The sequence below is a fragment of the Cervus elaphus genome, chromosome 6 (assembly GCF_910594005.1).
Source record: "Cervus elaphus chromosome 6, mCerEla1.1, whole genome shotgun sequence".
In the NCBI taxonomy this organism is placed as follows: Eukaryota; Metazoa; Chordata; class Mammalia; order Artiodactyla; family Cervidae; genus Cervus; species Cervus elaphus.
Genome location: NC_057820.1, coordinates 47,312,865 through 47,337,635, shown reverse-complemented (window position 1 = coordinate 47,337,635; position 24,771 = coordinate 47,312,865). Strand labels below are relative to the sequence as shown.

General features: G+C 42.3%; 1 protein-coding gene and 1 pseudogene across 1 annotated transcript; both read right to left on the bottom strand.

Annotated features, from left to right (window-relative positions):
- Positions 1-4: 4 nt before the first annotated feature.
- Positions 5-24,258, bottom strand: SGCB (sarcoglycan beta). The gene is made up of 6 exons (XM_043906790.1): positions 24,197-24,258; positions 15,073-15,282; positions 6,606-6,791; positions 5,685-5,876; positions 5,213-5,344; positions 5-875 (listed from the first exon to the last, which is right to left on the bottom strand). Exons 1-6 carry the CDS (start codon positions 24,227-24,229, stop codon positions 672-674), a joined length of 957 nt encoding a protein of 318 aa, XP_043762725.1. The 5' UTR covers positions 24,230-24,258; the 3' UTR covers positions 5-671.
- Positions 10,853-15,210, bottom strand: LOC122696594 (annotated as a pseudogene).
- Positions 24,259-24,771: the final 513 nt, after the last annotated feature.

The window sequence follows — 24,771 nt, the reverse complement described above, 5'->3', positions numbered from 1 at the left end:
CCTTGCAGTCCAAGGGACTCTCAAGAGTCTTCTCCAACACCACAGTTCAAAACCATCAATTCTTCAGTGCTCAGCTTTCTTTATGGTCCAACTCTCACACCCGTACATGACTACTGGAAAAACCATAGGTGTGACAATACGGACCTTTAGTTCCTTACTATCTCCCACATGTGAAGCTCTTTAGTGACCTCACTTGTTTGCGAGAATATAGTTGAAAGTAATGCACTAAAAATCTGTCTTTCCTCTTAGAAGCCTAAGGACAGAACATGTAACATTTATTGATGGTGTACCTTTAAATATCTTAACTGGGTCTAACCCCATTAGTTACCAAAAGTTACTTATAGTGAGTCTACAGTTGCTTCATCCCTTTATCCTTTAGACAGGAACAGTGGCATTTTAAAAATACTTCTTTAAAGACTAATTTTGATTATATTCACTTCTCTCAATAATTTTAGAGAACCGTAAATTGAAGATCAGTGCAACTCAATGAAATGTATTAGAATTTAGGCTCTCTGAGACTATTTTAAACATGGAGACTACAAAATAGATGCAGCAGTGCACTGCAGATTAAATAAATGAGTTATCACAAACTCTGTAAAAACATGATATGCATGCCTAGTCTTAAAAAAATAAGTCACAATATGAATCTATTGATGTCCTCTTGGGTTCTTCTAGTACGGGTCTCCACAGGGGTTGTCTGAGGTCTGGCAGCCCATGTTCTGACCTGTCACCTGCACTCTGAAGAGCGTTCCGTCGGCACACACACAGAGTTTGTAACGCACCCAGTCATCACCACCAAACTGGTCTCCGCTGGAGGAACTTGGGAGGCGAGTCGTGTTGACCATCACAGTGCCATTCAGGATGATGCTATTTTCCTATCAGGAGAAAAATCATACGGTTTATTTATCCACACAAGAAGGGACAGAACAAAGATAATAAACAAAACTCACTGGAATATGAGCAAGAATAGAAGGTGGTAAGACAGAGTAAAGTCATGACCAAAATAACAACCAAAAAAAATCCACAAACCAATCAAAATTTGACTAGTGACCTCTCAGTAACTGTTCATAAGGTGTATTTATACACTTAACACAATTTATTTCTCAGCTAAAAATTATATCAAAATTCCTAAGTGCACATAAGACTGACACTGATCAAGTCTCAGATCATTTTCACTTGCTACTACTTAAGAGTTTTAACCAAGTGTCTGACTGATATGTTTCTGACAATGAACAGAAAAACTAGAAAACTTTTTTCTCCTAGAGAAAAGTAATTTTAATTTCCGATTATTTTTGGTAACACTATAAATGAAGATTCAAGCCATATAATTTTGAAGACCAGATGCTCAAAGAAAACTGCCTGGAAGTTCTTCTCTTCAAGCCCACTGTCCCAGGAGCACTATGATATTGCAGACTTGCTCTTTTTTGGAACTCCTCTCTCTCCTTTCTTCCTTTTTCTTCTTTTCCTTCATTCAGTGATTAATTTTTAAATGTCTTCTACGTGTCAGATACTATTCTTGGTGTTGAGTACACAGCAGTCAACAGACAGGCAAAGTTCAAGTCCTCATACATTGATGTTTTACTGGGGAGGGGCAGACAATAAACATCTTAAGAAGTAAAACAAACATCATCTGAGAAGAGCAAGTCAGGATAAGTAGAGAGAGAGTGACCAGGTGGGGTTCTACTGTACAGTGGAAGGTCAGGGAAGGTCTGATGGAAACTGGGTGACATGAGGGAGCAGGGCATGTGGGTGACTGGGCAAAGGAAAGAATAATATGCACGCGTGACTTGTGTTCCAGAAACAGACAGGAGGCCAGTGTGGCTGAAGGAGAAGGTGAGTCAGAAATAACCAGGGGCCAGACACATGGGGCCAGGGAATGGACTTTGGATTTTATTCTGAATCAGATGGGAAGACATTGGGAGGGTTCTGACTGGAGAAGTGACATGATCTTTTAAAAAGGATTTCTTTGGCTGTTTTTATAGAGAACAGCATACAGGGGTGAGAGAGGAGGCTGTTTCGGCAGTGCAGGCAGGAAATGACGGTGGTCTGCACCATGGTGGTCATGCTGGTGGAGATGGCGAGCATCAGCCAGGCTCTGCACATCTTCTGAAGGTGCAGCCTGAAGGCTCCGCTGACGAACCAAGGGGCAGCATTTAACAAGCTGGGAACACTGGGAGAAATACATGTTTGGGGAGGGAGGAAGGATATGCAGGCTTTTAGACTTGTTGTGTTTGAGATGCCTCATAGATACTGAAGTGGAGAGGTAAGAAGGCAGTTGGATATATGAATCTTAGTTCAGGGGAGAAAGAAGTTCCAAAGTTGAGAGTCATCAGCTTATGGAGGGTGCTTAAAGCAATGAGAGAAAGTTGATTATGAAGTGATGGAAATGGTTAATTGACTACGTTAGTGATGTTGCTGTTGTCCAATCATGTCCGACTCTTTGCGACCCCATGAACTGCAGCACGCCAGGCCTCCCTGTCCATCACCAGCTCCCGGAGTTTACCCAAACTCATGTCCATCGAGTCGGTGATGCCATCCAACCATCTCATCCTCTGCTGTCCCCTGCTCCTCCTGCCCTCAATCTTTCCCAGTATAGGGTCTTTTCAAATGAGTCAGTTCTTCGCATCAGGTGACCAAAGTATTAGAGTTTCAGCTTCAACATCAGTCCTTCCAATGAATATTCAGGACTGATCTCCTTTAGGATGGACTGGTTGGATCTCCTTGCAGTCCAAGGGACTCTCAAGAGTCTTCTCCAACACCACAGTTCAAAAGCATCAATTCTTTGGCACTCAGCTTTCTTTATAGTCCAGCTCTCACATCCATACATGACTACTGGGAAAACCATAGCTTTGACTAGATGGACCTTTGTTAGCAAAGTAATGTCTCTTCTCTTTAAAATGCTATCTAGGCTGGTCATAACTTTCCTTCCGAGGAGCAAGCGTCTTTTAATTTCATGGCTGCAGTCACCATCTGCAGTAATTTTGAAGCCCCCCAAAATAAAGTCTGACACTGTTTCCCCATCTATTTGCCATAAAGTGATAAGACCAGATGCCATGACCTTAGTTTTCTGAATGTTGAGCTTTAAGCCAACTTTTTCACTCTCCTCTTTCACTTTCATCAAGATTTAGTTCTTCTTCGCTTTCTTCCATAAGGGTAGTGTTATCTGCATAGCTGAGGTTATTGATATTTCTCCCGGCAATCTTGATTCCAGCTTGTGCTTCCTCCAGCCCAGCGTTTCTCATGATGTACTCTGCATATAAATTAAATAAGCAGGGTGACAATATACAGCCTTGACGTACTCCTTTTCTTATTTGGAACCAGTCTGTTGTTCCATGTCCAGTTCTAACTGTTGCTTCCTGACCTGCATACAGGTTTCTCAGGAGGCAGGTCAGGTGGTCTGGTATTCCCATCTCTTTCAGAGATAGTACATGGAATTGAGATAGTACATGGAATTTTCACATTTTGTTCCAATGCTGCCATCTTGTGGTCATGTAATTTTACTTTCTTTAAATTTGTAAAGCAGTTTTTTAATGGGAAGTATAGTTAACTTACAATATTGTATTAGTTTTAGGTGTACAGCAAGGAGATTCAGTCATACATATGTTTTTTGGGTTATCTTCCATTATAAGTTATGACAAGATTTTGAATATAGTTCTCTGTGCCACATAGTAAATCCTTGTTATCTATTTTATGTATAGTAATTTGTATCTGTTAATCCCATACTCCTAATTTATCTCTCCCTGCCTCCCTTTCCCCTTTGGTAACCATGTTTGTTTTCAATGTCCATGAGTCAGTTTCTAGTTTGTATATAGATTCATTTGTATTATTTCTTAGATTACACATATAAGTGATATCATATTTATCTTAGCACTTTTTAAAAAAAAAAAAGGCAGTTTAATTGATAAGATTCTTCCTAATGATTAGCCACACACTTAAAAACCAACCTCTGATATTAGCTGAAAGATAAAGCTAATTATCTTTTCAATACTGGCTTCTTTTTCTTTAACTGTGGAGATATTGGTGGGGGGGGGATGTGTGTGTGTCTGTGTGTGTATTTCAAAGTATGTCACAGTAACAACAGGTAGAATTTTCAAGTAGAAAAAATTAAAAGATTTAGGTAATTTGCTAACGGCTGTAAACCAATCAGTCACATCTCTCGCTTCTCTGAGTTTCCGATGTGGAGAAGAACAGCCCCTGGGACACTATCACTCTCTCAGAAGGATGGCTTCCTTCTACGGGGTACACAAAGAGGACTCAGCACTGATACTGAGTTTCTGATAAGAACCACATTTTACGTTCATAGTTACTATTTAGAGACTGGAACATGTTCTTCAGAGGAAAAAGATATTTATGAAAGTGAAAAACCTAATTTTAAAAAGTTTTTTCCTTCAAGAGCTATGATTACATTTTTTAAAAGGAAAGAACTATTTTGTAAGTCCTAGGTTTAAGTTCATCTTTGTTATTTAATGCTTGATAAATTTAATTAGCTTTAGTTGGATAGCATAGAGCAGGTGCCCAAAAGACATTCTGAATATTGACCAGAATTATGAAACAGGTAGAATGTTTTTGGACTTATGGCTCCCTTACATGAAGTATGTTACCTATTAAAGTTCAGATATAATCTGTGAGGCACAAAGGAAACTGCTTTTCAACAGGTATAATAAAGGCAAAATCTTTTTCCTTTACAATTAAATACCAGATGTATAAATAAAAACACATTTTATATATTGACTAATTGATTTATACATCACTGGATACAAAACCCAGGAAGGGATATGAAAAATCTTTAACTGATAAAACCCCATCAACTTCACGGCATGGATAGTTATTTTGATATTCTTTAAGAAGGTTTTTTTGGTTTGCATGCCTTTTAAAATAATATAGGCATCATTATGCAAAAAAATATTTTTAGAAAATAACAGGCAAGCAGAAATAAAATAAAAATCATCTGTTACCCTGCTGCCCATAACCAACCATTGTTGACATTTTGGCATAACCTTCCAGGTTTTTATAACATACATATAATCTGAAAAATAAAAATGAGGTATTTCACACATTGTTTTACAACTTACTTCCACTTCATAATCTATTGTGAACATCTTTCCATGTCAAAAAATAAAAATACACTATCATTTTTCATAACTATACTTTCCAAATATGGGTTTATGTACCCAAGAATCTAGCAATTCACTTAAATTAAAAAAATACTCACAGCCTTTAACTCCATATTACCACCCATGTGGAATTCAATGGTTTTGCCCATAATGAATACTCCTTCATTTCCACGGACAATAGCACGCCCATCAACTTTTATATTTAAGTCACTAGTAGCATTGCTGGTAATCTGAAAATCAAAAAAAAAAAAAAAAACAAAAACTAGTGATGAAGAATTTCTAAATTAAAGTGAGAATTATTATTAGAGATAGAAGAGTAGAAGTTTCAATGAAAAAATATGAAAGGCAAGTGTTTTCATTCACATTTTATAGATGTAGAGATAAAGAGAGATGATTTGATAATGATCACACAAACCAGTTGATGACAAATGTAGAACTAATCTTTTCCACTGTTTTGGAGTTAATTATTTCACAGCACTGTATCAGTAAAACTGCCTCCCCCTCAAACACACTTTGTAACTCTAGACAGTAATTCTCTTCCATTAATAAAGCAAAGAAAATAAACCATACCCGTTCAGTAGATGCTTTTTGAACATTCAGACTTTTCACTCCACTTGGCAAATGAAACTCATGAGTTTCATAGTCTGTGCTGAATAAGATATTTTGAGTCCTTGGGTCGAAAAACTGCATGCCAATGTCACTTGTAATAGAAGTTTTGTTCTTTTCTACACTGAGCTTTGTTGTCCCTTGCTGAAAAACAATCTTCAGAAAAACACTTCATCATGAATATGTTTTTGAAAAAGGCTGCATCCAAAATTCATCAAGAGCATCATCAAAAACTCTACAATAACAGACTTTTAACTTCAAGTAATTTTCACTGCCTCTTTCTGACTCCCCCCACCCACTCGGGAGAAGAGCTCTTTAAAGTGAGGGCTGACATGCTTATACACTGTAACGGTTGGCAGAAAGCAGATGGCAGCCGAGCACAGGGACCCAGAGTTAAGACGGGCGTGGCAGTGAGGATGCTTCCTTCAGGCTCTGGTCAGCTATACTGGCCACTCGGCAGGGGCTGCCCCTGACTAGGACGTATTCCCTACCAGACTCCCAGAGAGCAGCGGTTATTCCAACCTGGGAAGGTGATGTTTTTTAAATTTATTTTTAACTGGAGGATAACTGCTTTACAATGTCATACTGGACACAGTGGGGGAAGGCGACAGTGGGATGAAGATGCTTTTTAAAATGGTTTCTTCATGTGGAGGAGAAAAGAATAACTATGCATTCTTACAGTACTTACATCTATCCCAGAAAATGTTACCATGACACAAAACATAGAATATTAAGAAAATACCGAATATTAATAGATTAGAAGGCCAATATTATCAAATATAATTATGAATTTTCTCTAAAGGAAAATATCCATTTCAAACAATCAACTTGAGGTTTTTACAAAGAATTTTTCTCTAATGTTTCTCAAATAATATGGTTACTTACAGGCTGATTGTTGCCAGTGATGACTAAATTTTCGTTTCGTCTTCCTCCTACTGTGCTCTTATAGAGAGGATGTATAACTCCCATGTCAGATACTTGTTTAAATCGAAGCAGACCACTTTCATGAAACTCCATGCTATCACAGCCATTTGGTCCGATGCGAATCACGGCCCAGATAACAAGTGTTATCTAAAAAAGGAATCAAACCCACTGTTGATAGGCAGCATACATTCTTAACACAACTTGAAAGCAAACAGAAAAGGTAGCTGCCAAAGGATTAAACTTCCTAAATAGTTTCATCAGTGACATAAACACATAAACTGGGTTTCCACTCACAAACAAAACCAATTTTATTTTAATCAAGGTATTATATACAAATAACTAAAAGTAAAAAAAAAAAAGGAAGTAGTTTATTTCTTTTACCTCCTCTGTATCTTGTCCACTTTAAGCAATTTTAGCTATTTTTGTCTGGAACTTCTCTCCATATTTCTAAATAATGTGTGTGTTATGTCTTTACTGGTCAATTTTAGATTGTCATCTATTAATCTATTTTAGCAGAGAATTTCACCTCATTTATATTTCTTCTCCCCTAACTCCAGTCCACGTTCCATCCATGTTCAGTACTCTCAGCCATTATGACAATATACATATTATTCACACTAAGCCCAACGCTGTACTATGATGGTGGTTCTTTTCTTGGGCTTTGTGTCTTTCAGAGTTTAATACCTGTCTTTCCCTCATTTGCTTAATTTCTCTGAATATCAGACTAAGTCTTTTCAAGCTCTCCAACATTTCTGTAAAATGTGTCTCAATAAAATGTTCCACAAGTCCAAACCTCCCAGAAAATGTGTTAGTTCTGTTTTCCTCTCCTGGGAACTCTTTCTGGCCCCCTCATCTTCTGCCTGAAGCCTGTCCTTGCCCTGTGGGTCCGCCTCACGGCTGCCACCCTGCGCTCTCCCTTCACTTTCACGCTACGCCCTCCGTCTTCTTTCCCGGCGTGGGTGTTTCCTGCATCCTCGTCTTCAGCCTTCTTGGTGTAGCGCCTGCTTTCAATAAAGCGGGCTCCTGTGGCTTCCTTAGGAAGAATGTATGGAAAGTAAATGGTTTTTGAGCATGGCTAAGAAAATGTCTATAATCTTTCACATTTGATTGACAGTTTAGCTTGACACACATTCCTAGATTCGAAATTATTTTCTGTCTGAATGTTAAAGCCCTTGCTTTCCTGCCTGCTAGTTTCCCGCACTGCCTTTGAAAGGCCTGATGCCACTCTGATTTTGTGTTCTTTATACATAATCTTTCAAAAAACTTCTCTCAAAGATTTTAGGATCTTCTCTTTATTCCGGTCTCCTTAATTTTAACAGTGATAGCTTTGGTGTGAGTTTTTTTAGGCATATGCTGGACCCAGAATGGGCTTCCCGGGTGGCACTAGTGGTAAGGTACCTGCCTACCAACGCAGGAGACTTCCATCTCTGGGGGGGGGAATCCCCTGGAGTAGGAAACAGCAACCCCCTCCAGTGCCGTTGTCTGGAGAATCCCACGGACAGAGGGGCCTGGCAGCCTACGGTCCATAGTGCTGCAAAGACTCAGGTACGACTGAAGTGACCTAACACACACACACGGACCCAGAACGGTAGTTTTCAAATTTTCTTTATTTATTTGATAACATTCTCCCTAGTGTGTTCTCTCCTCTTTCTAAAACTCCGATTAACAGCAGTTCACGGATTAATTCTTTAATTTTGTTGAATTTCGTGGAAGTTTCTTTTTTCTTCCAATATCTATGTATCTATCTACCTACCTATCTATCCATTCATCTACCCATCCATGTGTGTGTATTTCCATGAGTTTTTTATATTCTTGAATTATTTTTTAATGGCATGGTATCCTTGTTTAATGGACACAATATCCTCTTACTTCTCTGAAGATAATGATTTTAGTGTTTTTATTTTTTTAAAAAATTAGTTTGCAATACTGTGATGGTTTGTGCCATACATCGACATGAATCAGCCACGGGTGCACATATGTCCCCCCATCCTGAATCCCCCACTTACCTCCCTCCCGACCCCACCCCCTGGGTTGCCCAGAGCACAGGCTGTGAGTGCCCTGTCTCATGCATCGAACCTGCACTGGTCGTCTATTTTACATACGGTAATATACACATTTCAATGCTACTCTCTCAAATCGTCCCACCCTCGCCTCCTCCCACAGGGTCCAAAAGCCTGTTCTTCACATCTGTGTCTCTTCTGCTGCCTTGCACACAGGACCATTGTTACTGTCTTTCTAAATTCCATACATATGTGTTAATATACAGCATTGCTATTTCTCTTTCTGATGCACTTCGCTCTGTATAACAGGCTCCAGTTTCATCCACCTCGTTAGAACTGACTCAAATGTGCTCCTTTTTATAGCTGAGTAATATTCTATTGTGTGTAAGTAAGTAAATGAAAGTCACTCAGTTGTGTCCAACTCTTTGTGACCCCATGGAGTATACAGTGCACGGAATTCTCCAGGCCAGAATACAGGAGTGGGTAGCCTTTCCCTTCTCCAGGGGATCTTCCCAACCCAGGGATCAAACCCAGGTCTCCCACATTGCAGGTGGATTCTTTACCAGCTGAGCCACAAGGGAAGCCCAAGAATACTGGAGTGGGCAGCCTATCCCTTCTCCAGTGGATCTTCCCAACCCAGGAATCAAACTGGGGTCTCCTGCATTACAGGCGGATTCTTTACCAACTGAGCTATCAGGGAAGCCCTGATACTGTGTATATGTACCACAACCTCCTTGTTCATTCGTCTGCTGGCGAACATCTAAGTTTACTGTCATTTGCTACCTTTTCTCTATTTCCCTGAATTCCTACTTTCTCCGTGGTTTGGGTGCTTTTCAAGCACCCAATGGTTTCAAGCATTTCTCAATTCTGGGACCTTTCCATAAAAGTTTACTGATCCCTGTGGCTCTGTGTTCATATCTAACACAGAGGTTATAAAAAGTTCATGGAAAGGTCTGTGTGGGGTGGGGCCAGTGACTGACAGGCCTCACAGTAGGGGGTTTAGGTAGCTTTTTCACGGGGACCTGCCAAGCGTCAGCATATTCAGATCTTGCCCAGAGAATGCAAGCCTGGTGCAGGGAGCTGGAGGTGGGGGATGAGGATAAGGGAGCCTCAGGGCTCAGGGTGCAGGACTCTCCTGCTTTCCTGTGGAAACCCATGCCTACCCTCAGGCAGAAACAATCCCGTTTGGTTCAGTGCAGGGTGAGGAGGGGCAGCTTCGTGACTGCTGGCTGGAAGGGGAGCGGGGCTGGGGATCGTTTGGCTCCTTCTACAGATTTTTCAAAGAAGCTCTCTGCGGTTCCCCTCTCACGCCTGCTTTTCAAGGAACCTGTACTTCCACTTCCTGAGGTTTTTCAGGATTCTGCAAGGCACTTCCACCAATGCCCTCTGCAACCCCCTCCCCAACATGCAGTTTCTCTTCTCTGGTAAGTTGCCATTCCTCATCCTCCTTTTTGTCTTCAAATATTATGATTTAGAATTCTGACTGCCTCCTGCTTTCTTCCAAGATATTTCTGCTTCTTGACATTGTCACCTTAGGTTGAACTTTTTAGAGCAGAAGGGGATGAAAAATGTCTCTTTTTTTTTTTTGCCATCTTAACCATAACTTTTCAATAAAATAAATTCAGAACATGTGTTCCTAGTAAAGCTACTTACAGTTTCAGCTCGTTTCAATTTAAGTGAAGAATTGGACACAAATGTTTTGGATGTACATAAAATACAAGGACTAACTTAAGAGTGTTAGAAGTAAAGAATACAGTGAAGGGAATCACTTTGGAACTGCTGCATCCATGTTCATGATCGGTGTTAGGGACACCAGTAATGACTCTGAAAACGACTATCCACACACAGGCCAGAGGGTGTCACGCTGAACTCTCAGGTAGTGTCAACCTTGGGTTAAGAGTCTTCATCTTTAAGGGGCTTCCCTGGTGGTCCAGTGGTTAAGAATGTGCCTTGCAATGCAGGGGACATGAGTTCGATCCCTGGCCAAGGAACTAAGATGCCACGTGTCACCGGGCAACTAAACCCATGTGCCACAACTGAGACCTGACACAGCCAAATAAATGAATAAATAAAGATTCATTTAAAAAGTCTCCTTCTTTAAGAAAGCAATTATCTTTGGAAAGGGTAATATACCAACTCCTCAAACCTTGGTGTAAACTAGTCTACCTCAGGTCCTTTCATTCTTCAACAATAAAGATTCAGGACTGCAAAAGGTAACCTTTTACTGCATCCAAGGTTCACAATTTTTAAGCTGAGGAGGCAAAAGTAAATTTGGGAAAAGTTGAAAGAAAACATGAAGGAGTGTATTTTTATGAGAGATGAAGGCAATAACATCATCTTGGGAAAGGTCTCTTCTGTTGAGTTGATGCTAATCTTTTAAAAGTTAAGCTGTTTAAAGGAAAGAGTCTATAAACATTTTTCTTTCTAAGTAAAATTAGTACACGGTGAGAAATGAAGTACTTCCTGCTGTATCAGAAAACAAGGATGTCACAGTCATCAGCAATTGCAGCCCTTCAGTGTGAGCGGATGAGCCCTAAGGACACTTAGGATGGAGAATACCCGCCATCAGACTGCAACCAACCCCTGTGGTGAGCTCCAGGGACGCTCAGGATGTGGAAAACACAGGACACGGGCTCCAGAGAGCTGAAAGGCATGTGAAAGCAATGATTCCATAAACTCAGATTCTTGGATCTTCCCGTGCACAGAAAGTGATAAATTCTTTAACCTGGGATATCTGGCCATCTTTTGATGTTCAGACTACCTGCCCTTTGTTGCAAAACTTCTATATAACCTGGCTCATCCCCTAACCACCTCAGAGCAGTTCTCTCAGGGTCAGTTGATATGCTGTCTACCAGGTCTGAAGTCCTAAAAATACTTGCAGAATAAAACATAATTCTCAACTTTTAGGTTGTGGCTATTTTTCAAGTTGATGATGGCAATATATTAGCACACTAGGTTTTCATAAAGAAAATATTCATTAAAATTCAGTAAGAGATAAAACATATACAGGCATACTTCATAGATATTGTGGGTTTGGTTCCAGAAAATAGCAATAAAGTGAATATTGTAATAAAGCAAGTCACACAAACTTTTTTGGCTTCCAAGTGCATACAAAACTTAAGGTTACACTATATTGTAGTCTATTAAGCATGCAACAACATTACGTCTAAAAAAACAACTTTCAGGGATCCTGTTGGTACACCTCATAGTCCAGTGGTTAGGACCCAGCACTCTCACTACTGAGGATCTGGGTTTGATCTGTAGTCAGGGAACTAAGATCCTGCAAGCCATGAAGTGAGGTCAAAAAAAATGTACATACCTTAATTAAAAAGTACTTTTTTGCTAAAAAAAAATGCTATCACCTGAGCCTTTAGTGAGTATAAACTCTTGGCTGGTGGAGGGTCTTGCCTTGACATTCATGGCTGCTGACAGATCAGGGTGGTGGTTGCTGAAGGCCTGGGGTGGCTGCAGCAATTTTTAAAAATAAGATGATAATGAAGTTTGCTGCACTGACTCTTCCTTTCATGATTTCTCTGTAGTACACACAGCTGTTTGATAGCATTTTACCTACAGTAGGACTTCTTTCAAAATTGGAGCCAACCCTCTCAAATCCTGCTACTGCTTTTATTATTGTGTGTGTGTGTGTGTGTGTGTGTGTTTGTGTGAGTCCTCACAGGCACATTTATTCATGCCCGAGGGCAGCAGCACTGCTACAAGCATACACAACGTCCCGTGTTCCCACAACACAGTCAGACCTACGTCCCACTCAAGTAAAGCTGGTTAATGATGACCACGAGCAGGTGCAGGACTGGAAGCTTTCAAGGCTTTACCTCTTTTATCAGCACTCCTGATTTTATAAATGATGAAGCCATGCCTACCCAAATCTCCAGGTAAATGTGGGTATAGTAGGGCTTCATGGAGATCCAAACATTCTTAACAAGGCTTTGAGGCATCTCTGTGCAGGACCTGCCACTGCTTTATCAACTAAATTTATGTAAAAGTCTAAATCCTTTATTGTCATGTCCATAATCTTCATAGCATCTCCCTCAGGAGGAGATTTCATCTCAAGAAACCACTTCCTTTGCTCATCTGTAAGAAGCAACTCCTTATCCTTTACCAGGGGGATGGTAGTAATTTATCACATCTTCAGGCTCTACTTCTAATTATCTTGATATTTCTACCACGTCTACAGTTACTTGATCCACTGAAGTCTTGAACCCCTGAAAGTCAATCATAAGGACTGCAATCAACTTCTTTCAAAATCCTGTTTACATTGATATTTTGACCTCTTCCCATAAATCCCCACTGTTCTTGATGGCATCTGGAATAATGAATTCTTTCCAAAGGCTTTTCAACTTACTTTGCCCAGATCCATCAGAGGAGTCACTATCTATGGTAGCTGTTATCCTTAAAAAATGTATTTTTTTTAATAAAAAAATGTATTTCCTAATAAGACCTAGAAGTCAAAATTATTGCTTGATCGATGGGCTGCAGACTGGATGTTGCGTTACCAGGCATGAAAACAACACTACATCTACACTACAAATAACACTGTGCATCTCTATCAGAGCTCTCGGGTGACTGATGCATCGTCAGTGAGCAGTAACATTTTGAAAGAAACTTTTTTTTTTTTTCTGAGCAGCAAATCTAACAGTGGGCTTAAAATATTCAGTAAACTATGTTGTAAACAAGTGTGCACTTATTCAGACGTGGTTGTTCCACTTATAGAGCCCAGACACAGAAGATTTAGCATAATTCTTAGGGTCCTAGGATTTTCCAAATGGCAAATAAGTGCGGGATGCAACTTAGTCACTGGCTATCTCAGCCCCTGACAGGAGAATCAGCCTGTCCTCTGAGGCTTTGAAGCCATGCATTGGCTTCTCCTCTCTAGCTACAAAAGTCTTAGATGGCATCTTCTTCCATATAAGGCTGTTTTGTCTGCACTGATAATTTGTCATTTAGGGAAGTCACCTCCAGTAATGATCTTAGCTAGGTCTTCTGGATAACTAGTTGCAGCTTCTGTATCAGCACAGGTTATTTCACCTTGTACTTTCTTGTGATGGAGAGCCTTTTTTCTTAAACACTATGAACCGACATCCATTAGCTTCAAACCTCTGCAGCTTCCTCACCTCTCTCAGCCTTCATAGAATTAAAGGCTGTTGGTTACTCTGGATTTGGCTTTGACTTAAGGGAGTTTTGTGGCTGGTTTGATCTTCCACCCAGACAAGTAAAACTTTCTGTATCAGCAATAAAACTGTTTTGTTTTCTCACCACTAGTGTGTTCTCTAGAAAAGGAATTAAGTTTTTTGTCGTTGTTGTGCTGCACAGCTTGTGAGATCTTCATTTCTTGACCAGGGATTGAACTGGGCACTTTGGCAGTCAAAGGGTCAAATCCTAACCACTGAAACACCAAGGAATTCCCTAGAGCAGGACCTTCAATTGCCTTTAAGGAGCTTTTCTTTGCATTCACAACTTGTCTAAGTGTTTGGCATAAGAGACCGAGCTTTCAGCTAATCTCAGCTTGTCATGTACCTTCCTCACTAAGCTTAGTCATATCTAAATTTTGATTTAAACTGAGAGATACCTGCAACTCCTCCTTTCACTTGAACACTTAAGAGGCCATGGGAATGGCCTCTCAGGGAATGGTTCAGCCAGTAAGGAGTCTGCCTGCAGTGCAGGAGACCCAGGTTAGACCCCTGAGTCGGGAAGGTCCCCTGGAGAAGGAAATGGCAGCCCACTCCAGTACTCTTGCCTGTGAGATCCCATGGACAGAGGAGCCTGACAAGAGTCAGACATGACCGAGTGACTTCACTTCACTTCACTTTGAGTAGAGGGAGAGAAAGAGTGAAAGGGGGAAGGGCTAGAGGATGGAGCCATCAGAATGCAAACAACATTTATCAATTAAATTCACCATCTTTTATGGATGTGGATAGTGGGAACCCCACACAATTACAATGGTAATATTAAAGATCACTGGTCAGAGAATACCATAAGAAATATAATAGTGAGAAAAACTCTGAGATATAGTGAAAATTCCTGAGCTGTGACAAGGAGACTGAAGTGAGCAGATGCTGCTGGAAAAACGGCACTAACAGGCATGCCTGGGACAAGGCTGCCACAAACCTTCACTCTGTAAAACATGCAGTAAAGGCAAAGTACAGTAAAGCTACATGCCAAAAAACAAGTCGTGTCTGACTCCTGGCAACCCCATGGACTGTAGCCCGCCAGGCTCCTCTGTCCATGGAACGCTCCAGGCAAGAATACTGGAGTGGGCTGCCATTTACTTCTCCAGGGGATCTTCTCAACTGAGGGATGGACTAAACCTGGGTCTCCCACTGCAGGTAGACTCTTTACCATGATTCCACTAAAAAGAGAAGAAAAATTCCTCATGCTAATTAAGAAAACAATACTCCATGCTAAATACTCACAATTAAATTGATGACAGCCAGGATAAACAGGAGGATAATCACACAGATGGCTAAATTGCCCTTTCTCCCTCTCAGTCCTGTTTTATGGAGGCGATCTTCATCGATTGGAATATAGCCGGCTTTAAAGTTACTGTTGTGCTCTTTATTGACATTCCTTCTCTCAACAGCCTTCTCACGCATGGACTTCTTCACAGGACCATTGGAACTTTGCTAAAAACAAAACAGAACACAATGGAGTAGCTATACCTCTATTTTGGATGCATTATTTGTTAGGTGCAAATTCTTAAGGAAAGAAAGCTAAATTGGTTAGTGATACATTTTCTACTAATAAACCTCAAGTCATGTTGCACTGGGGCTTCCTAGGTGATGCTAGTGCCAAAGAACCCACCTGCCAACGCAGGAGACACGGTTTGATCCCTGGGTTGGAAAGATCCTCTGGAGGAGGGCGTGGCAACCCACTCTATCTAGTATTCTTGTCTGGAGAATCCCCACGGACACAGCCTGGTGGGCTACAGTCCAGAGGCTTGCAAAGAGTTGGACAAAACTGAAGTGACTTAGCATGCATGTATACACATGCTGAGTTGCAGGCTCCAAGTGGGGACACAACTGTACTGAGAAGGGTTGTAGATAACACTCTGATAACAGACTTCCACTTTAATAGTCCTGCTTTGAATAGTCCTACCTGGAATCAAGATTGCCAGGAGAAATATCAATAACCTCAGATATGCAGATGACACCACCCTTATGGCAGAAAGTGAAGAAGAACTAAACAGCCTCTTGATGAAAGTGAAAGAGGAGAGTGAAAAAGTTGGCTTAAAGCTCAACATTCAGAAAACTAAGATCATGGCATCTGGTCCCATCACTTCATGGCAAATAGATGGGCAGACAGTGGAAACAGTGGCAGACTTTATTTTCTTGGGCTCCAAAATCACTGCAGATGGTGATTGCAGCCATGAAATTAAAAGACGCTTACTCCTTGGAAGGAAAGTTATGACAAACCTAGACAGCATATTAAAAAGCAGAGACATTACTTTGCCAACAAAGGTCCGTCTGGTCAAGGGTATGGTTTTTCCAGTGGTCATGTATGGATGTGAGAGTTGGACTGTGAAGAAAGCTGAGTGCCAAAGAATTGATGCTTTTGAACTGTGGTGTTGGAGAAGACTCTTGAGAGTCCCTTGGACTGCGAGGAGATCCAACCATTTCCTAAAGGAAATGAGTCCTGAATATTCATTGAAAGGACTGATGCTGAAGCTGAAACTCTGATATTCTGGCCACCTGATGTGAAGAACTGATTCATTTGAAAAGACCCTGATGCTGGGAAAGACTGAAGGAGGGTAGAGAAGGGGACGAAAGAGGATGAGATGGCTGGATGGCATCACCGACTCAATGGACGTGGATTTTTTTTTTTCTCATTTATTTTTATTAGTTGGAGGCTAATTACTTTACAATATTGTAGTGGTTTTTGTCATACATTGACATGAATCAGCCATGGATTTACATGTATTCCCCATCCTGATCACCCCTCCCACCTCCCTCTCTACCTGTTCCCTCTAGGTCTTCCCAGTGTACCAGGCCAGAGCACTTGTCTCATGCATCCCACCTGGGCTGGTGATCTGTTTCACTTTAGATAATATACATGTTTCGATGCTGTTCTCTCGAAACATATACATGTTTCGATGCTGTTCTCTCGAAACATCCCACCCTCGCCTTCTCCCACAGAGCCCAAAAGTCTGTTCTGTACATCTGTGTCTCTTTTTCTGTCTTGTATACAGGGTTATTGTTACCATCTTTCTAAATTCCATATATATGTGTTAGTATGCTGTAATGTTCTTTATCTTTCTGGCTTACTTCACTCTGTATAATGGGCTCCAGTTTCATCCATCTCATTAGAACTGATTCAAATGAATTCTTTTTAACGGCTGAGTAATATTCCATGGTGTATATGTACCACAGCTTCCTTATCCATTTGTCTGCTGATGGACATCTAGGTTGCTTCCATGTCCTGGCTATTATAAACAGTGCTGCGATGAACATTGGGGTGCACGTGTCTCTTTCAGATCTGGTTTCCTTGCTGTGTATGCCCAGAGGTGGGATTGCTGGGTCATATGGCAGTTCTATTTCTAGTTTTTAAAGAAATCTCCACACTGTTCTCCATAGTGGCTGTACTAGTTTGCACTCCCACCAACAGTGTAAGAGGGTTCCCTTTTCTCCACACCCTCTCCAGCATTTATTGCTTGTAGACTTTTGGATAGCAGCCATCCTGACTGGCGTGTAATGATACCTTATTGTGGTTTTGATTTGCATTTCTCTGATAATGAGTGATGTTGAGCATCTTTTCATGTGTTTGTTAGCCATCTGTATGTCTTCTTTGGAGAAATGTCTGTTTAGTTCTTTGGCCCATTTTTTGATTGGGTCATTTATTTTTCTGGAGTTGAGCTGTAGGAGCTGCTTGTATATTTTTGAGATTAATCCTTTGTTGCTTCGTTTGCTATTATTTTCTCCCAATCTGAGGGCTGTCTTTTCACCTTGCTTATAGTTTTCTTTGTTGTGCAAAAGCTTTTAAGTTTCATTAGGTCCCATTTGTTTATTTTTGCTTTTATTTCCAATATTCTGGGAGGTGGGTCCTAGAGGATCCTGCTGTGATTTATGTCGGAGAGGGTTTTGCCTATGTTCTCCTCTAGGAGTTTTATAGTTTCTGGTCTTACATTTAGATCTTTAATCCATTTTGAGTTTATTTTTGTGTATGGTGTTAGAAAGTGTTGTAGTTTCATTCTTTTACAAGTGGTTGACCAGTTTTCCCAGCACCACTTGTTAAAGAGGTTGTCTTTTTTCCATTGTATATCCTTGCCTCCTTTGTCGAAGATAAGGTGAATGGACGTGAATCTGAGTCTACTCCGGGACTTGGTGAAGGACAGGGAGGCCTGGTGTGCTGCGGTCCACGGGGTCTCGAGAGAGAGAGACACAACCTGGCGGCTGAACAACAACAACAAGGCACTCAATGATGTTTTACTGAAATGAGTGCGTTTGATAATTTTAGATGTCAGAGATTCCTTCAGACTTAATTTCTCTAGATTTTCCCCTACAAACCCACAGCTTGTTCTCTTTGGGATTCTCAGTCATTTTGAAGAGTATAAAGAGAACCTGAGACCAAAAAATTTGAGAACCTCTGACTATGGTTGAATGACATTGTAGGTGATTATTTGGTATATCATGAACATAAAAGGAAGGAGTAGAAATGCTTACTGCCCAACTTTCATATTTTTGAGAGCTTTGAGAAAATTAATTTATTGAATAAGCATTTTTTAAACTCTTTAGGCTTTAACATTAACCCCATACATAGGAATACAAAAGAAATACAGGACAAGATCCTTATCCTCTGGGTATTACAAACGTGATTTGGGTACACAAAGCTAGTATACACATAGTTAGCAATGTAATAATGTATTCTGTGTGCTCCGATGCCAAGATCACCAGTGCAGACAATACATGCTGTGGAGCTCATGGGAGAAGAGACAGCATGGCTTGGAGGTGTCAGGGAAGCCAGAAGGAGCAGGTGGGTCAGATCTGGCAATGCAGGCCAGATCAAGGTGCAGAGGAGGACAGGCTGTGGAAGTTTGGGGACACCTGTGAACAAAGTCTAGTCTTTACATCTGTTTATTTGCGAGTAACCAGAGGTCTCTGAATATGAACAGTATATGTTTCAGGATGCTAAATGTGTGAGTATTTGCAGGAGACACAGGAAAGAGGAGAATATTAGCAAGTAGGCTGCTGGGATGTTGTCGGAAGGAAGACCCAAGGTATTGAGGGCCTAAAACAGGTGGGATGAAAAAGGAGAGATTAAAAATACACTTCAAGAGAAGAATTAAGTGAATCTGAAGCCACTCACGTTTACTGAATGGTGACTACTTAAACATGGGGAGTGAGGCAGGGGGCTCTTACATATGCTGCTTTTGAGCTGAGTGAGAGACCATCACATGCCTCGAAGGCGATGAGAAGGGTGGACGAGGTGTTAGGTCAGTCAGGACCTGAGATTCGAATTGGAGAGTCTTCAGCTTCAAAGTAAATTAAATCTATGAGACTAATATCGGTCTACTGTAAGAAAACAACATGAAGCAGTGGTCCCCAACCCTTTTTGTGGCACCAGGGATCAGTATCACGGAAGACAATTTTTCCACAGACTGGGGTGTAGGGGGATGGTTTTGGGATGATTCAAGGGCATTACATTTATTGTGCATTTATTTCTATTATTATTCCATCAGCTACACCTCAGATCGTCAGGCATCGGGTCCCGGAAGTCAGGGAACCCTTGTATAGAGCAAAAGAACAAAGAGCCAAGGAAGTACTCTTGGAAAACTTGGTGCAGGAACAATGGAAAATGAGAAATACAAGAAACCTAAGGATGTGCAGCATTGCTGAACTCAATATGGGAAGAATCGCCTCTGTGATTTTCAAACCCTGGGTAGCAAACTGCTAAGTACAAACAGTCCTGAAAAGATGCCAGCAAGTGTACATTTATTTTCATTAAGAGAGAAGACTGTAAGTAAAGAATTATGTACAGTCAGAGGAAAACTGTGCTTGTTCTTGTTGTTAGGGTCTTTCTGTCCCTTCCCTCCAACCATTTGTAGGAAGACTCACATGTTTGATGGCAGAGGGAAACGTGCCAAGAAGGACAAAGATCAGATACCTCAGAGTAGGGCAGAGTAATGAGGGAAATAAGATCCTCCAGGAGACAGGAAAGAAAGTGAATGTACAGGAGAGTCTTAAAGGTGGGCTCCCACTTCATTCAAATGGTTCACACCAGGAAGAGAAACCATTTCTATTTTTCCTCGGGATGTAAAAGGCAAGGACATCTCTCAATAAAGAGCGGACAGGGAAGCTGGAATCTTACTGTGGTTGCAGGGATAGCAGGCTGGTTGAGGGCTTGTGGAAAACAGAAAAAGACAAGGATAATCATTGTGGGTTATGTGGCAAACAAAATTTTTTAAACTCCACCAAGCGGTAAGAGTAAGCGTCTTTTAATTTCATGGCTGCAATCACCATCTGCAGTGATTTTGGAGCCCAAGAAAATAAAGTCTGACACTGTTTCCACTGTTTACCCATCTATTTCCCATGAAGTGATGGGATCGGATGCCATGATCTCAGTTTTCTGAATGTTGAGCTTTAAGCCAACTTTTTCACTCTCCTCTTTCTCTTTCATCAAGAGGCTCTTTAGTTCTTCTTCACTTTCTGCCATAAGGGTGGTGTCATCTGCATAGCTGAGGTTATTGATATTTCTCTTGGCAATCTTGATTCCAGCTTGTACTTCCTCCAGCCCAGCGTTTCTCATGATGTACTCTGCATATAAGTTAAATAAGCAGGGTGACAATATACAGCCTTGACATACTCCTTTTCCTATTTGGAACCAGTCTGTTGTTCCATGTCCAGTTCTAACTGATGCTTCCTGACCTGCATACAGGTTTCTCAAGAGGCAGGTCAGGTGGTCTGGTATTCCCATCTCTTTCAGAATTTTCCACAGTTTATTGTGATCCAGACAGTCAAAGGCTTTGACATAGTCAATAAAGCAGAAATAGATGCTCCAAAATCACTGCAGATGGTGACTGCAGCCATGAAATTAAAAGACGCTTACTCCTTGGAAGGAAAGCTATGACAAACCTAGACAGCATATTAAAAAGCAGAGACATTACTCTGTCAACAAAGGTCCATCTAGTCAATGCTATGGTTTTTCCAGTGGTCATGTATGGATGTGAGAGTTGGACTAGAAAGCAAGCTGAGCACCCAAGAATTGATGCTTTTGAACTGTGGTGTTGGAGAAGGCTCTTGAGAGTCCCTTGGACTGCAAGGAGATCCAACCAGTCCATCCTAAAGGAGATCAGTCCTGGGTGTTCATTGGAAGGACTGATGTTGAAGCTGAAACTCCAATACTTTGGCTACCTGATGCAAAGAGCTGACTCATTTGAAAAGACCCTGATGCTGGGAAAGATTGAGGGCAGGAGGAGAATGGGACGACAAAGGATGAGATGGTTGGATGGCATCACCAACTCAATGGACATGGGTTTGGGTGGACTCCAGGAGCTGGTGAAGAATAGGGAGGCCTGGTGTGCTGCGGTTCATGGGGTCGCAGAGTTGGACACGACCAAGCGACTGAATTGAACTGAAGCGGTAAGAAAGGCTTTGCAGATGATCACTCAATCTATTCAACAGGTTTAACACAAAACAAGTTGCTGAAAAAAGTCGTGTAGGTTGTGTATGCACATGAGGTGCAGAAGCTATGAGGGCGCGTTGTTGTTGCAAACATTTTAGAGTTGAATTTGTATTTTGGTAGTTTTTCGGCCAAAGGAAGTAGAATATCTTAGGGAAAGCGAGCTTGCTTCTAATTTTCACAGATCCAGTATAGAGTTATGACAGTGATGTCAGATGGGCAATTTAGAAGTCTTAGCCAGAGTGTGAATACAGGTCTACATGAGAGACAGGGCAAATCTTACCTTCCTGGGATGAATTATTTACTTTTCTCTGTCAATTCATGCACATCAGTATATTTCATTCTTTGCACTTGCCATTTACGGACGAGTTACTATATGCCAGATGTTCCAGACTACCAAGATGTGCAAGGCACAGCACCTACTTTCAACAAACTTACTTACAGGCCACCAGAGTAGACAGATGGAGCCACTAGCAATTACAGTTCAACATGGCAAGTGCAGTTGTAAAGCAATGAAACTGAAAGAGTGCATAAGAGGAATACCCTTTGACTCATCAAGTAAGCTCATCAGTTGAAGATTCTTCAAAAAAGCTGGGGCTTCAGTTGGACATTGAAGGACAAACAGAAGTTAGCCAAGTAAAGTACAGAGAAAGGCATTCCAGGCAGAGGAAACATCATGAAACTGAGTAGAGGTCATCTTGTACAAACTAACATTGGTAATTTTATATGGATGGTGGAGAAGATGAGTATACGAATGGACAAAATGAGAAATGCGATGTAGTTGTGCTTGCATGCTAAGTCACTTTAGTCGTGTCTGACTCTTTGCAACCCTATGGACTGAACTCCGCCAGGCTCCTCTGTTCATGGGATTCTCCAGGCAAGAATACTGGAGTGGGTTGCCATGCCCTCCTCCAGGGGATCTTCCCCACCCCGGGATTAAACCTGGGTCTTCTGCTTTGCAGGCAGATTCCTTACCACTGAGCCATTGGGAAGCCCCAAGATGTGGTTAGGGATCAACAAATGAGTAGATATAAGTACCACATCAAGAATGAGAGACTCTATTCTGAAGGAAATGGGGATTTAAAATAGGTTAGTGATACAGATTTGCATGATAGCAAAATTAAACCAAAAAGAGTTGAACGGGAATAGATGAGTTTAGAGATGGAGATATCAACAGCAGGTTTCCTTAACAGTTCAAATGAGGGCTTGACTGAATTTTGACACTGTGCATCAAGATTCGGGAGAGGCCTTAAGAGGTAGAACTGAATGGACCTAGTGATTGGATGTGAGTGTGATAGGGGGATCTAATATGACCCCCAAGTAGGGCCTGATACATAATTTGTGGGGTCTAGAGCAAAAAGAAAACGTGAGGTTCTCTGTTCAAGTACCAAGCCTGGGAGAGCAGAGTATTAACCCAGAGGTGGGTCCATTCTGAGCTCCCTTGAGCCAGTCCTGCTCCCAAGTCTGTGGCAAGGTGAACCAACTGAATGAATGGTTGTAGCCCTTTTAATGGTGAGCGTGATGCACCATTCACCATTAAAAATTTCTGAGTTTGGGGTGCCTGTGGAAAATTCAGTTAAATTCCAACTGGAGACATAAATACCTAACTCTGAAGTGGAGAATAAGGGATGGATCAGATTGCCCAGTCTATGTCTAAAGCAAGAATAGAAACTAGGTGGAACTTCAAGAATATCAATAGGTGATGCAGATGAAAAATGAACCCCCTAAAACAGGTGCTGATAATTCAGGAGGGAAATCACAAAAGCAAGGGACAATTTCAATCTCAACAACTCAAGAAGCTTTGTCTCCTTTCAATTTCACTCATTCCTTTACATTTTATTGTTAGGTCCTGTAGCTTGCCTACCGTCTTTAGCTGATTTTTCTGCTTTTATCTGGCAGTTTGACTTAAACTTTGAAGGCAGATGTCATGTCTTTTATTTTTCACGGCGCTCAGCATGACTGTTCCAGTGATATCTACCTACTCTGTCTCTAAAGGCAGTTAATTACTTAAGAAAATCTTTCCAGACAAGATTTTTCTGAAAACAGAATGCTGGCTACTTGGCTCATTTATTTTTTTCAACAATGCTGAAGAATGAGACTTTTCCAAAGAAACTATCCTACCACAGCTTCTTTTTTAAGGAAGATAATAATTAAGGCGGGGGGAAGCGACTATCAAAATTATTTTTATTATAACAAATCACTCTAGTAACTACAGGTGTAGGTGTGTGTGTGTGTGTGTGTGAGTAAATGTGTGCATAATGTATAGCCTGCTTTTTGGGAAGAAAATAGCCTTTTAAGCTATTCTAAGTTACAAGTTTACAATGCAGATTAGGAAATACTTGATAAAGCATTTATTAAAAATGATTTTAAACCAACTGGGTAGGAGACAGTCTTATACTGACTGGTGACTTAGTCTCCAGAACCAAAGCGGGAGGAGAAACGTGGCTGTCAGCCTAGGGGGACGGCACACAAGTGGCCGCAAGCTGATACCCAACAACAGCTGACTGTTTCTTGGCTGGTATCAGCGGAGGCTGGCGGCTCGTTGGCTGGGGCTATTTTTACCCGCATCTTCGCTGGCCACGGAGCAGGACATGTCCCCGGTACGTCCTGGCGGAGGCTCCCGGCTGCCACGACCCCATCCCGGGCCTCCAGGACAGCGCCCCTGCTGACCCCGCCGAGGGACAGCCAGGCCAGGCCGGGAGCCCGCGGCTGGCTACCCCTTATCCGCCCCGGAGCCCCTGCCCGGGGTCCCGCCCGGCCTTCGCCAGCAACCCGGGCTGCGGACAGCTCCTCCCGCCCAGCCCCGCCCCGCGGAGCCCGCCCTCGCGCCCCGGTCCCCGCCTGCCGGTCCTACGGAGGACCTCACCGGCAGGACCCCGGCCTCCCCCGGCCCTCCAGCCCCCGGCTGCGGCGGGGCTCACAGACCTGCTCCGCGGCCGCCGTCGCCGCCGCCGCCATCTTCCCGCGCCGCCGGCTCCGCCGCCCTCCCGGCCGCCTCCGCACTCGCGCGCCTGCGCTTGCGCGCTGGAGGGGCGGGAGGGGCGGGAGGGGCGGGAGGGGCGGGAGGGGGGCCCGCCGCTCCTCGCCCCGCCCCCCATCTCCGACCCCGCCCCGCCCGGGCCGCTGGGGCCAGCTGCGCTGCTCCCGGCGCCCAGGCAGTGACCTCCGGGAGCGTTTTCTCGCGCACCGGGATTCCGTTCGACCTCGGGCCGCCTCTGGATTCTTCCAAAAGGGCGCCCTCAAATACAGAGGACTCCTCTCCCTTCCCCTCCATTCCCCAGCAAGGAGTGGGGGGCGGTGCTGGTGCCGTACCGAGGGCTCCTTGCTTCACGAGTCGGGGTCTCCCTGGCTGGATGGGAAGGACGCATTTGCAGAGTAATGTGGACGACGGAGGAGGTGGTGACAACGTGGATGGAAGTTAACAAGTTGCTGACAGGCAGCTAAAATCTTGAAAACCGAATGTCCTTAAAGAAGACAGTCACTTCGGGGATGCTTCTTAG

Coding starts and splice junctions, on each gene's coding strand:
- SGCB (XM_043906790.1), bottom strand. CDS start 24,229: ATGGCGGCGGCGGCGACGGCGGCCGCGGAGCAG. Junction 15,283..24,196: donor CGACGGCGGCCGCGGAGCAG/GTCTGTGAGCCC, acceptor TTTTGTTTTTAG/CAAAGTTCCAATGGTCCTGT. Junction 876..5,212: donor GTAATATGGAGTTAAAGGCT/GTGAGTATTTTT, acceptor TTCTCCTGATAG/GAAAATAGCATCATCCTGAA.